Genomic DNA, 13,955 nt, shown 5'->3' on the forward strand with positions numbered 1-13,955 from the left:
TGAAAAATATATATGACCTTCACTTACTACTCACTGTTTCTACCATCTTACCTGTGTTATGACTCCAGGTCGTATTTGTAAGGGCTGAATGGGTGGTGCTTGAGTAACCAGAGGCACAGAGGCCTCCATGCGAACAGAGTAGCCAGCTGGTTTCGCTGTGTTGGTTGGGATTCCTGCAGAGACGATAGGATAAGAATATATCGGACGGTAAGGTATTTAGTCTAGCCGTTAAGAAGCAAAATAAATAAAGATATTTCACTTCACAGGTCCTACCTTGAAGGGTGGGGGGACATAAAATGAGAGCCTGCTGAAATGAATCACTGCATCCAAACTGACCACTTCCAGTCTGAAGTGGTATCCCAGGGTGCATCACTGAGGGGGCTGATGGAGCTAGCCCCTGAAACAACAAAAGCAAAAGGAAAAAGGGAAATGACTAGACTTTTCTGGGCTATTTAAATGACCAACAGTAGCAGTAGGGATCCAGTAGATGGCGCCATCTCTGTCAAGAGAAGGCTGTTTTCCAAGACAAGTCAGAACTCAGGTCAGTGGGTTGGTCATTTTATTTTAGGGACAACCCTGGCTGTCCCTCTCTGATAGATCACTGTTATAACCCTGACAAAATGCAGGTCTTTTTAGAGTTTAACATCAGAAATGATTCAAGAACAAATCGCTTACTCATCTTTTTGAATTAGAGCTAAAAGTACTCCCAAAGACAAACACAATGAGTTACTGTGTTTTAATCAATACTTTCACTTGGCTATGCCGCTCTTGATGTGTAAATACTGCAAAGGACATGTCCACTTTGAATGGGATCTTGCTGAAAGCTGACTGGCAACTGGGTTGGTAGCAGACTTATCAACACTAACCATTTAAATTTGTTGAAAAATGTTGAAATGAGTCTTTGCGATAGGCTTGAGATAAACAAAGAACAGTCGAGCATGTGCCTCTGCTTCCAAACACTCACGCTGCTCTCGTGCCGGGCTATAATCACATTTATTGAATAAGGAGAACTAGGCTTATATTGTTCTACAGCAGCTCCTGCATGTTGCCCTGCCCCCACACACGCATGATAGTTAACAACACAAAGCAGCCTTTCACAGGATAATACTAAAGAAGCCACCACATTTTTCTGTAAAAGTCCCTCAAACAAGAACATTTCACCATGTACTACACTGATGCACAAAAGGATAAAATATCTGAGCAGTTGTTTTCTTGCTCAAGAAAAGTGGCCTATATCATACTATCTTTATATCTGTGTTGATGAAATGCATTGTGTTGTCCTACAATTTACACATCTCATTAGATCATCTTTTCATATTTCATCCTCGTGTGGCAGCTTCTGAATAGACTTTGAGATGTTTCGATTATAAAGATCCATTAAAAAAAAAAAAGGGTCAGCTCCTTTTCTTCCTCGGCAACAACACTGATTTGCACTGTTGCCATGACCTCAGACACATGACGTTATTTTGTTGCCATGACAGCAGGGCCAAGACGTAATAGGACAGAAACACGGAAGCAATAAATGTGGGGAAATTGTCTGCTTGATGAGTCTTAGCAGGAGCAGATTTACAGACAACACAGTAAGCCGATAGGAGAGTAAACTGCAAAAAAATGTATATGGTAGATTTATAAATTTGTTTGACATTAGAATAGAAACCTTCTGAATGACTTACTTGAGCATGGACACCTGCGATCTTGCTGAACGGATGGTTGACAGAGGCAGCAGCGGTTGTGTTCACTGGTCTGACGAAAGGACCTTTATTTCTGTTGGCCGCCTCATAAGCACTGGGACGACTCCAGCAAACATCCATGATGTGGAAACACGACTTAACACTACAGGCAGGGGAGTGACAGGGAGAGTTCAAGTTATGTTGGGAGGTCAAAGTGACAACATGTCTGAAAATCAGAGGCCAAAAGGACTCACTGGTTGCTATGGGGAAAGTCAAGCAGGTGCTGCATTGTCACAAACGGGTGGCTGAGCGCTTCGGCGGGGGCGATCCTCTCTTCTGCATCAATCAACAGCATCTTCTTCAGCAGGCCCACAAACTCTCTGCGGTCAGCCTTCTCCACTAGCATGTCACTACCTTCCAGATTCATCACCAAGTTCACCTGAATTACAAACATTTACCGTTAAAACAAGCAGTCACAATAACTTAAACATGTTAAAACCCATCAGGAGAAACAAAGAAAAGTCAACTGTAAAATGACAATACAACCAGTATCTGATTAATCAGTTGGTTCATCCCCCAAGCATGACAGAGAGTTACTCATGAACATAAATTCACAAGAACCTCTTCTGACCGATAAAAGTACAGACCTGAGATAGCACGCATTGTTGGGGAATTTCCACCTGTGGTCTGTTTAACCAAAGAATAGTGAGTAAAACCTGAACTTTCATTTTGTGAATTTGGGTTGAACATTCAAACGCAGGGAAGTAAAGCTAAGAGGTGACCTTTTCTTTCCCAGAAATAAGACAAGCGTGCTCTGTTCTGTACAAACAGCTGTAGGTGTACTTCCTCTGGCTTAGTAGTCTATAGCCTCTAAACATTTCATGTGTGACTTCCTCTGAAGTCCTGTTGAGTACAAGCAGCTTGAACGTACGTGCGCTATGTCATCCAAACAGCTGAAGATGTACTTCCTGGCTTCCTTTGACTTCATTCCTGTCTCCGTCTCATGCTCATCTGTTGACTGTGGAAAAGATCATGATCAGTGGTGACGTAAACACTAAATTCAGTCTAGTAGCTACCAAGCTCAGATATGTTATGATATAAATATGTTATGCTTATATAAAAAGGTTTCAGGCATGCTTTGTAAGAAACTGTTAGTCAGATTTGCTTATTGGAAAAAGATCGCTCGAGGGACCTTGGCTGATGTATGTGAGGCAATGTGACTGGCAAACTATTATAAGTGCAATATTTTCTTTGACCTTATCTTTGATAAGAGTTAAATAGTTAGCATTTCTGTCAATGTTTTGTTTTATTCCCGGAAATCTATCAATTCTATTTTTTTAGGAAGTGCAGTCTTTGTTTGCCCAGAGGCAGGAAGAAAATATTTGCTTATTGAGTTACAGCTGGCCAATGACTTTCAATGTTAGCTTTCAGTGACGCAAAACAGGAGTTCAGGTGAGTCGCTTTTAACTAATGAAAATACCTAATCCGCCATCTTTTTTCAGGTGTTTAAAACTTACCTTGAGTCTCCATGCTGCATAAGGTGAGTCGGACTCTTTGCAAAAAAAACGTGCAGTCTTTGTCCCCGTATTCAACAAATGTTCTCCTGGCAAACCCTGTGTCTGAGAAATGTATCGAATCTGTTGGAGATAAGAGAGGAAGGAGGAAACGATTTAATGAAAGAGTCTTGTAGGTGAAGTAAAAGACACTTCATTGCTTTTAGCTGACATATGTAAGTGAGGGCGTCTTTGAAGTGTTACTTATTTCTTGATCATTCACACTCTACTAAACCAACATATCACAAGAGCACCTAACACTGACACTCTTCTCAGAAACTGATCAACTACAAGGTCTTTCAGAATAACTGAAACACACTATAAAGTCCTTCACAGCTATAGCTAGTGATCTGTACATAGTGGAGACCGCTGCAGAGACTCTGAAGATGGCACATTCCTGAGAAATGACTGGACCCAAATAAGACCCTGTACTGAGTGCAGCTCATGTTTATGATCTCTGAAAGCAGTCAGGGTCTTTTCATGTAAACTCTGATAACAAGGTCCCTGTGCTCTCAATGCCAAACGCTTTGCTGGGTAATGGTGCTTGTCAGTCAGATGGCAGTGGGGCAAATGTGTCACATACAGGTTTATGAGAGGAGACCAGTGAGAAGCCTGGCTGACGTCAATCACACCCGTGTGTAAAGGCCAACAACCATTAGAAAATTCAGCGCTGCTAAGAAGCAGGAGCAAGGAGGCACACAGCAGGAGGACGGTGAGGATCATGAAGCAGTAATTACAAACTTTTAAATGTAGCAGATTATAGATTGGCATACAGATACTGATGACTAGTTTTTTAGATTGGCTTTTAAACACATAGTTTGAAATGTCAAGTAGACTAAAATGTAAGTCCTCAACTTTTTACTTAATGTTTTTGAAGCTTGCCCTTCAAGCTGCAAAGAATGGCCTCTTAAATTCCCAGATAGAGAAATAAAGAGTTCCCATTTGAGGAAAAGGGAGAAGCTTTAAATGCCAAATTCTTAAGAGGGAAACAAGTGAAAGACAAAGGACACATAATATTGTCGATGAGAAGAATCCAAAACCAGACCCAACTGATATCATCTAATTGTGTAATATCAGTCCAGCTTGTGCCAGAAGGTAAGCATAGCTGTAGTGGCCATTTAAAACCGCAGGTATCAAAAGATGTCAAAGGGAATGTTGATGTGAGAAATGTCAGCTTTTGACTACATCCAACACATCAGCTCTCGTATCGGAAATTATTTTTTTCCTTTTACGACAGCTGGCACAAACACAACCTGCAATTCCTGCACATACAAAGACAACAGGCTGCTAAACGTGAATGAGTCAGATTGCAAGTTGTAACTTAATGTTTTTATTGGAAGCTTCTCATGTGTTGATCTTCATGTTGCTCTACATGGCCCAAATTGATCCTGTCTGTCCTGTACTGCACTGCGAACACTGCAAATGTGTCTGTGTGGGTGGTTCGGACCTACCACTCTGTAAATTAAGCCATGATAAAGCTATGTATTAATTGGGATTCTGACAGTATGCGTGATGACTCAAACCTCATCTGCTGATGAACTTGGCATGGTGGAGATATCTTGCTTATCTCAAAGCAAACTAACAGCCAAGCATCGAAAAAACAATTTTGTTCCTGTCCATTTCTCTCTTCAGGAATCAAATCCTTCCTTTATTTATTTTTCAAAAACAAGCAGATAAATGTCAACTAAAGATTCTCTTCCTCTCTTTCATTTTGTGTTTGTCTTTCCCATCAGTCCCAGATTACTGAAACTGAAGATTCCAACAAACTCTGGAGGTACACAGACTAAAATTCCCTCCTTTCATCCCCATAATATGCTGTAGCTGGCTAGCTGCGTTGTAGTTAAGCAACATGTCAACAGCAACAGAAACACACAAAACATCACAGTCACTGTGTGTGGGTGGGAAAATTCTTTTGACGGGAAAACCCTTATTTTTCCTGGAAGGCGTGTCTCTGCAGAGATCTGACAAACCAGTGAGATCACTGGTGCACAACTAGTGCGCTCACAAAACAACTATCAAGCGAGCCTGGGCCTGCTGCAGAGCAGACAGGAAGCACAAACAGGCACTGTTCATTTTATAGCCATCCAGATAACAATACAAGCTATAAAAAATGCATTTGAATGATATGCCTCAATGCAGTACATAAAAGTAGATCCAAGCTTAGAATGAGATAGCGACACCCTCCCAGCTACCTTGTGTGTAAATAATCATTTACATTTGGAGACATTGGGGTACAGTTTGTTCCCATTTACACTCAGGAAATTTCCTTCTTTGACCTTGCGTTTATAACCCGAATCTTTATTGCTCCCACTGATCCTGACTACATCCTCTTATTCTTTCAGATCCTCCATGTTGCCAGCTAGGTCGAGCTCAGAAGATAAGAAAAAAACAGCGATCACATAACTTTGCTGTCTGCAATTGTGTGCACTGACCCTCATGGTTTCACCACTTCAATGGTTCCCAAGAAAACAAGAGTCAGAGAGTGCAAGAGGGAATAAAGAAAGATAAAACAAGTACAGAGAAGGGAGTCATACCCAAGATTACAACTCTGGGGCTTATTATAGCCACTCAATGATACACGGCTGAATTGTTAGGTCGGCCAAGTCAACAACGTGAGCAGCCTCCTGCTGGTACTGGTGAGGCAAAAAAGGTGGTGAGCCTAGGGAATGAGGTAAGGCAAGAGGAGAGCAACAGGGGCCTACAGAAGAGGAGGAGCTATAGTTATAAATACAACATGCTTGGTGGCATGGAAAAAGACCCCCTGCAGAAAGATAAGAAGAAAAAAAAAGGAGGAAGAAGGGGGTGGCAGGCAGACCACCATGTGGCCTCTGGATGACACCTCACACCAGCAGTCAGCTGCCTGGCTGTTTACTGACATACAGTCAGTTGGCTATTTATTTTAGGCGATACAAATTTACAAGCTTTCTATTTTCAAGCTCTGGAATATTAATATATCAGAATGATAGCCCAGGGAATGCCCATTTAAGTTTATCCATGTACTCAACCTTACAAACTTCTTTCATGTCACGTTTGGAAACCAGTCAGTGATGCTAATTGTTCCCTGAAATGGTTTAAAAACTAGAAAGCATTTTTGAAATGTGTTCAAATAAGAATGATCATTTGAGAGAACTTTAACTATCTGGGTATGTATAGTTCTTTAATTTAATATTTACTATTAAACTGCCAGAGAGCAAAAGATTTTCCTTTAAATAAACGCTCCTACTCCTACAGTCTGTTTTTCATTATGTGCTGGGCATTTCCATAACCAAACTGAGAACCCTGCATGCCAGTGGGCAGACTTGGCACAGGGAGACATGTTTTTTTTTTATGTAGGGTGGATGTCAAAGCAGAAAAAAAACATATGCACATGGGCAGGGACAGGCTTGCACTTTCCCCTAACAACATATCCATTCTGCTAAAACTGTCCAGGATGGTATTCAGCCATCCCATAGAACATCCTTAGCTTAAAATTCACTGCTGTAATTTTAATCAGCAGATAATAATAGACTGTAAGATGAGGGGCGCGAGATTCAACAAGTAGCAATCTAAAGCAATTAACTCTTGCCAGTGTTTAACCCTCATTTACATATAGTAGGGTTTCAAGTTCTATCTGTTACATTCCACAGGTTTCTTCTCCCCTCTTATCCAGCATTTTATGTCATTGTATCTCACACTCCCTTATCTATGCCACCTTTTGCTACCCACCCTCGTCATCCTATCAGCTCCAAGCAGGCCCTTACTAAATTGAGGAGTCAGTCTGCCCCCACATATCTCTAAATCAGCTCTGCAGACATTCTGACTGGTTCCTGCAAAAACAGATTCCTCATATTCAGACTGGTGGTGCAGCGCTCAAGTCAAATCTCTTTCGGAGGTCTTGAGTTAGCTCTCCTGTCTTAGTTTTGGGGGAGAGTGAAAAATGGAGCCAGGATATAAAAATACCCCGGTATGAGTGCGATGTGCAGAGGGGCTGGAGCTGTAAAGTAGGGTTCTGCCTAGTACAGAGCAGGATCTGACTGTTGGCAGGCTTTTAGTAGAGAGGGCTCTGGGGCCGGGGAAAGAAGCTCAACATAAGCCCAGATCAGTTTGGTCCTGGGAAGACACTGTGAGGGCTCCGCTGGGAGGGGCAGGCATCCGACAGCTCCAAATAGACAAAGCATCAATCACATAAAGATGCCATTCTGCTGTCACACACGCAGCTTATATTATCCTCAGGGTGGGTACGTCACCAAGGAAGCCGTAAATACAGCGTTAATTTGTTATTGTGAATCCCTTGAGCAGTATGTCTCTTTCCTCAGTCAAACAACAATCACCGTCTTTCTTTCCGTGTTATTTGTCCTTAAACTTCAAAAGTTTAATTCCCCTCCACCATCATACAGACAATTCCTTGAGTACCCTAAAGATGACATTAGACCTGGATCCCACTAGAAAAGAAATAACCTTTTTTTTTTTCTTTTACAATGGTACACACTGTGACAATGTTGTTGTCCTAGCTTCAAGCCATCTGTCCTGAACTCTGCTGCTGAGTGTCCCTGTCTGCCCTTTAAGGCTTTGTCAGCTTCTCTTCTGAAATATATCTTTGCAATCCCTCTTTTTGGGAGATTTTTTTCGGACTGAAGTGGCAATGAATCACATATTCTGCAAACTTCAACAGTGGGAGCCTCGTCTGACTCAGTACCCTGAAGGCAAGCCTGTAATAGAAAGCTCGACTGAATGCAAACCCAAAAACAAAACACACAGAACCCACTCCTCTGTGGGCTGCCTTGATTGGAAAGTGAAGGGGACGAAGGAAAAAGCAGGAGTAAAAGTAAGAAGAAAGGAGGGACAGAGAGTCAGAAGGAAAATAACTGGTTTGGTGGAGACAGAGGGTGTAACTCTACCCAGACAGCCACATAGGCTGTGTGCAAAGATAAGTGTGTGTTGTGCGGTGTGTGGCTGACATATGGGAGAAACGGCTGTAGTGAGACTAAAACTTATAAAAGTAGGAAAGGCCAGTGAAAAATGGGGCCCCAGATGAAAGCAGTTTCCATGTGGCTATGGTACAGCAAGGAGGGATTTAGTCATGGAAGTTGAAAGTAGAAGTAGAAGATGATGAAATAAGTAGCACATAGAGCCAAAAGGAGGGGATAGTAGGAGGTACAAAATGGAGGAATGGCTGAAAAGTGGAAAACTAAAAAAAGGAAAAGAAAATGCGCCAAGAACCAATGGCGGTATAAAAGAGATTTGTGGGTGGATTGTTGTTTACCTGGTCGTACTCCAGGGCCCCCGGATAAAGGGGCCAGCCCAGAAAAAGTTCAGCTATCACACAGCCCAGGGACCACATGTCTATGGCTTCACAAAACGGCAATCCCAAAATGATCTCTGGAGCCCTGTGGAACAGACAAAACACAACCATAGTTCAGCTAAGTTCAAACAATGGTCATTGAATTGTTTACACAGTAATCAAATGACCAACATCGTCTTAAATATAAAGATAGTGTAATAAAACTGTTTGTGTTATTTTTGAATAAATTAAAACCTCTCTCTGAAACAAGCTATGAAATTCACACAGCATCTCTCTGTTAAAAATTATGAGAATGTAAATGCCTCTGACATCCCAACTAGCACTGTTTGTGTTGTATACTCAAATGATTAACTTTAAAAGGCATTTGATTGTAAACATAGTCGATTTATTCATTAACACCTTAAAACATTTTTTATTTTTTTTATTCACCCTGATGCCTGTTTTGTTCTCATGCTTCTGAATAGAAATGATTACTACAGTAATTTGATGGAATTCCTCTTCCTGGCCATTCAGATGAGAACGTGTTGTATGTGTTTTGGTGCCAAGTGACTTGTAAGCCAGTGTTGTCGCCAAGCGTCAGCAGGCTGAGTCAGTGGGTTAGCAGGTCAGCCAGGCCGGGATCAGACCTCTGACAGACTGTTGTATCTGCTCTAGGCTGATGGGAAATAAGGAGCACAGTCACTACGTATTCGCCTACGTGCTGGCCCAGTGTTGCCTTAACCAACTCCATAATAGCACTGTAATACCATGTTGCAGCGATGGCTAGTGGTGACGCAGGCCTGTCAGCACCAATACAGGTAAGACGTGCTGACAACTATCAAGAACTCAGTGGTTAGGACACCACAAAGCCTATAAACTGTGACACTGCTCTGACAGCATGATGTAGTCTGAGCTCGTTTCTCTGATGCGAGTCTGCTGTGCAGGAGAGGCCTCCTTTTAAGTGTAAATACAGCACAATGACTGTGTGGCACACAAACATACTAGGAATGTCAGAAAATGTGAGTACACTTCAATATTTCAATGTTTTGGTGAACAATCTATTGTACCAGCTTTCAATCATAAGAAAATGAATACACAGTTGAATGGTAGTGCCATGAGTGATATTTAGAGATGATTGTGATAAATGAGAATGCTTATCCTGACACTGTTTAAACTAAGGCATTATATCTCATTGTTAATATTATCACATCGAAGTATATTTAACCCTGAAATCTGTTTTGTGATATTTATTGTACTGTATAGCCATATTATATCAAACACACAGCCTAAGACTAACAGGATACCTTTTAGACTAAGTAATCCGAAAGGCAATTTAAAGAAACAGAAAGGAAAATGTCCTTTTAGTAACCATCAAGGGGTGATGATGATGATGATGATGATGATGATGATGATGATGATGATGACCGAATTTGGGGATCAATAAAGTATTATCCTATGATGATGTGAAATGTCTATAAATAGAACGATGTCAATGGAGACCTTGTGAAATTTTCCACACAGTCCTTATTTTACCAACAAAATTGCTGGGGAATAATTCAACTTTTTATTTAATGTAATTATAATTGTATCAGCATTAATGTAATATCATAGTGTGATAAGTATTTAGCAAATTAGTCTGGTTGTTACATAGATGACAGCATTGCTTAGAATGACTCAGCCCTTAAATTATACACAAGAGAAACATGAGAAACTTGTTGCCGAGTGACCAAGAGATATTGTTTCACTTCTGATCAGCTTATAGACAAGGTAGACACTCTCCAAACTATTTAATACATGGACGAATTCAGAGGATTGGAAGTATGATTTCAAGACAATTAGCTCAGACAGCTGTCCTTCAGACAGCTGGACATACCAACTGGGGCAGTCTTGCACTTTCATACAGAACATATCAAAAGGGATCCTGCAGACTTCACTATGACGTCTTTGGAGCCATATAGGACTGAATGGTGTGAAACATATGGCTGGCAACAGCAAACTTTAGAACTACTGAAATAAGTTTTAGACAATTTTATCAGATAGTCTAAACAAATGCCCACAACAGCTGGTGCAGCAGGCAACATAGCAGCAGAAAAGCAAGCAGGCCGTTATTCCAACCATCTCAGCCTCTCAGGCATGTCCTATTTATAAGGAACAGGTTTTCCCTGGAGGAGTGAGGAGAGCTACATATCAACACACACGCGCACACGCACACGCACACACGCATTCACCAGGACACAGGGCTACTATAGGAACATACTGTATTGCTGATTGGTAACACGCGAGAAGCACTATGGCGTCATCACCAAGTTGGTCTTGTAGTTGGATACTACCCTGAAACCCAACACTCACGACGCTACCTCCTGCAACAGCCCAATGCATTAATCCCTCAGCAGCCTCAAAACTCCTATTCAACTACAGAGTGTGGCAGCCTACAGACCTATTTCACTGGATAACAGCTAGTACACAGACATTGATAATCTGCTAGAATGAAAAACAATTCTCTTTCTAAAAGTAAATAAGCCCACTAATGGGATCTCATTCAAATAAAAGATACTATGACAAAATCGGTTCAGTTTTGTCTGGCATACAGTTCTTTCCTCAATGTTTCGTGTCATATGAAACAACTTTGAGATTCGCCTGAGCTATTTTAAAATGTATCTTAACTTGGAAGAGATACATTACACAGAACTTCAAACAGATCTATTTCTAGGAAATTTAAAAAGACAAACATTAGGAAAATAGAGTGATAGGAGTCAGTAATGACCATGATGATTACTTTGTCAGATTCTACAAATAATTTTGCTTCTCGGTTAGCTCTTAACCTTTCCACGACAAGTGCAGGGAAAGATAAGCATTGTAAGCATAATCATAGAGTGAAGTAAAGAAAGTCGAATAAAAAAACAACAATAAAAACAATCGTTTTTGGGGTGGAGCAGGGGTTGTTGCCATGGTTGCACAGCTCTGTCCTAATCAACGCAACCCAAGCCTCACCGCCCTCATGTGAAACCAAATCTATTTTCCATCCTGAGGATGTGGCGTACAAACAGATGGGCCATTGAACACTAAGGGGCAAAGCCTCGTGACTGTTTACAGCCACGTGCAGGAGCTTCTCAGGAAACAGACAGGTAGGACAAAAAGATGAGCAGGGTGATGGACTACTATCCTGCTTTTGCCAAGTGCATGAACAGCCTCTCGGCCCATGTAACAGGAGTAAGTGGGAACAGACAATGAATGAATGGATGGATGTACCGAAACGAGCATAAACTCAGACAAATGACTGCACAGAGCAGATAATAATGGTGGTCACGTTTAACACAAAGAAAATCTGAAATTATGCTTCAAAGCTGCAACTGAACAGGCAATTTCTCATCTTCAGGTAAGTGAAGTTGTATGGTCATACAACACATGTGGCTTCCTTATAACCAGAACTAGTATACCCTTACATGAGGCAAAACAATGTGTGTTACAATTCATGAATATGGACCTTTCATTCAAGTTTATGATTGCTATCTCAATAAAATTAAGAAGCATAGACTCAACATTTTTTCCTTCTATTAACTGCAATTAATCTGCTTCTTATAGTATAGTGTGCTGAAGAAAGAACACCTCTGAACCATTTTTAATCACAAGGCTGCATATCAAGTCTGTTGACTGATAACACTGTGTTCAAAGGTCTGAAATTAATGACTTAAGCCCTTTTCACATATGCGCTCCTTACAATGTATTGCTCATTTCAGAAGGGCTGCCCCTGAAATCCCCCGGATCTGGTTGCACATGCAACTCACAGCAGGACACTGTCCCTGTTGGACAGATGGAGGGGCGAGGGTTTCCTGAGGCAAGACATGATATAAAAAGAACAACGTGGAAGTAGCAGACAAAGCAACAAAATCCACTATAATTCTACTGTTTGCCTTTGTATCAATGCTCTATGCAGTTTAACAGAATCAGAATATCATCAAAAAAACAGAGAGGAAAATAATGGCAAGCAGAAAACATAATGCAGCAGGTTAATTACATGCATTAAGATCACAATGGTTGCCTGCATACAATCTATGGTCATAACTGACGTCATGACCCCTTCCGCTCAAGGTGTATTCTACTTATTAAATCTTGCCGTGTTCTCGTATCAGCTCACTCGTAATTCATGTGAAAAAAAAATACTAGGAGGCTGGTAGGAGAAATTCCGGATAAAATCAGAGTAAAAAATACGGCTGTCTGCGTTCACACGTGCAGCTCAACCAGGAGACTTCAGGGCGTTTTCAGGAGTTTTGTGCAAGTGTGAACAAGGCTTTTGAGTAAGACATGAGTTATCTGCGTCTTAGAGCCGTTTATTCAAACGCCCTTTGAAAAACATTCCTCACTTCTTAAGGTTTAACCTTTCTATCACTGTTTGCCACAATGTTTAAAAGAAGCCCATGAAGTTAGAAATAATTTGGGCTTCCATCATTTTATGCAGAATAAGGCGGAAGTATGATGAAACATATAGCATTTGGTATTTGTGAGGTCAATACAGAACAAAGCCTGCCAGAGAATAACAAACTCTGCATTGGCTGCCAGCTTGTCTTTAATGGAAACCATCAGTAACAAACCCATAGACACAATGCTGAGCACAGCAGTAACAGCAGGCCCAGCACACGCACACCACAGTGCCAAGTATAACCCGCCCACACTGCAGGTATGATATTCAGCAACAATCACTAAATAAAACCAGAACAGACAGGAGCAAATGGTTGGATTTGGTTTGCTATTTTTTTCTCCCCACAGCCTGAGGCATTGACTATATTTTACTGCTCTTCTGTGGATTGACTGACCAATGAAAACAACTCTCTCCCTGGTCAACAAGTTCAACAAGTGTGCTCCTTCACCTCAAACAGCTGCTTCCCATCCTCCTCTACTCTTCCCCCCTTGTCTGTGTCTAATCCACAAAGAAGCTGAACACAAGGCAATGTTATGTTAGTGGAAGCATCAAAAACATGATTTATGGCAGGACTCCAAAGCAAACAGTGTATGTCAACTGTTGACCCGAAGTTAAAGAAGAAACATGGGAAATTGTATATGAGAGCATGAATAAACATTCTAACTTGTTTTTCTAGGTTGTATTTTTATGTCTTAACTGTATATAAATGTAAGTAAAAATTAATCCATTTCAGATTTATATCTTTGTGCTGAGCTCTACAGGTCTTCAGTTGCTTTACGACAACAAAAATTGGATTTCACAAGAACGTAATTTAAGCTAAAACCCACGTTAAAAAAAACGCAGGCTCAAATATAGCACTGTCCCTAGAGTAAGGTTTCAAGCTTTGCACTGTATTGACTCTTACTTGTCTCACAGCTGTATTGGTGAATGGATTGTTTGCCAACACTTAAGACATCAAGGATCCATTGAAGTTTTTTGTGGAGATGATAATTTTTCTCGCTTTACTGTAGCTAAATGTTGCCTTTATTTCAAGTATTTGAGTTAAGTGAGGCTAA

The 13,955-nt window shown here is 41.0% G+C and overlaps 1 protein-coding gene across 1 annotated transcript in view; it reads right to left on the bottom strand.

Moving 5' to 3' along the window:
• The window catches only part of hipk3b (homeodomain interacting protein kinase 3b), a 41,966-nt gene that overhangs the window by 10,601 nt on the left and 17,410 nt on the right, over window positions 1-13,955 (bottom strand). The window contains 7 exon segments of the mRNA XM_061041564.1: window positions 52-173; window positions 274-397; window positions 1,674-1,833; window positions 1,925-2,109; window positions 2,602-2,688; window positions 3,188-3,307; window positions 8,466-8,589. Coding sequence (XP_060897547.1) covers window positions 52-173; window positions 274-397; window positions 1,674-1,833; window positions 1,925-2,109; window positions 2,602-2,688; window positions 3,188-3,307; window positions 8,466-8,589 — 922 coding nt within the window.

This window comes from Labrus mixtus, chromosome 1, assembly GCF_963584025.1.
Source record: "Labrus mixtus chromosome 1, fLabMix1.1, whole genome shotgun sequence".
Classification (NCBI taxonomy): domain Eukaryota; kingdom Metazoa; phylum Chordata; class Actinopteri; order Labriformes; family Labridae; genus Labrus; species Labrus mixtus.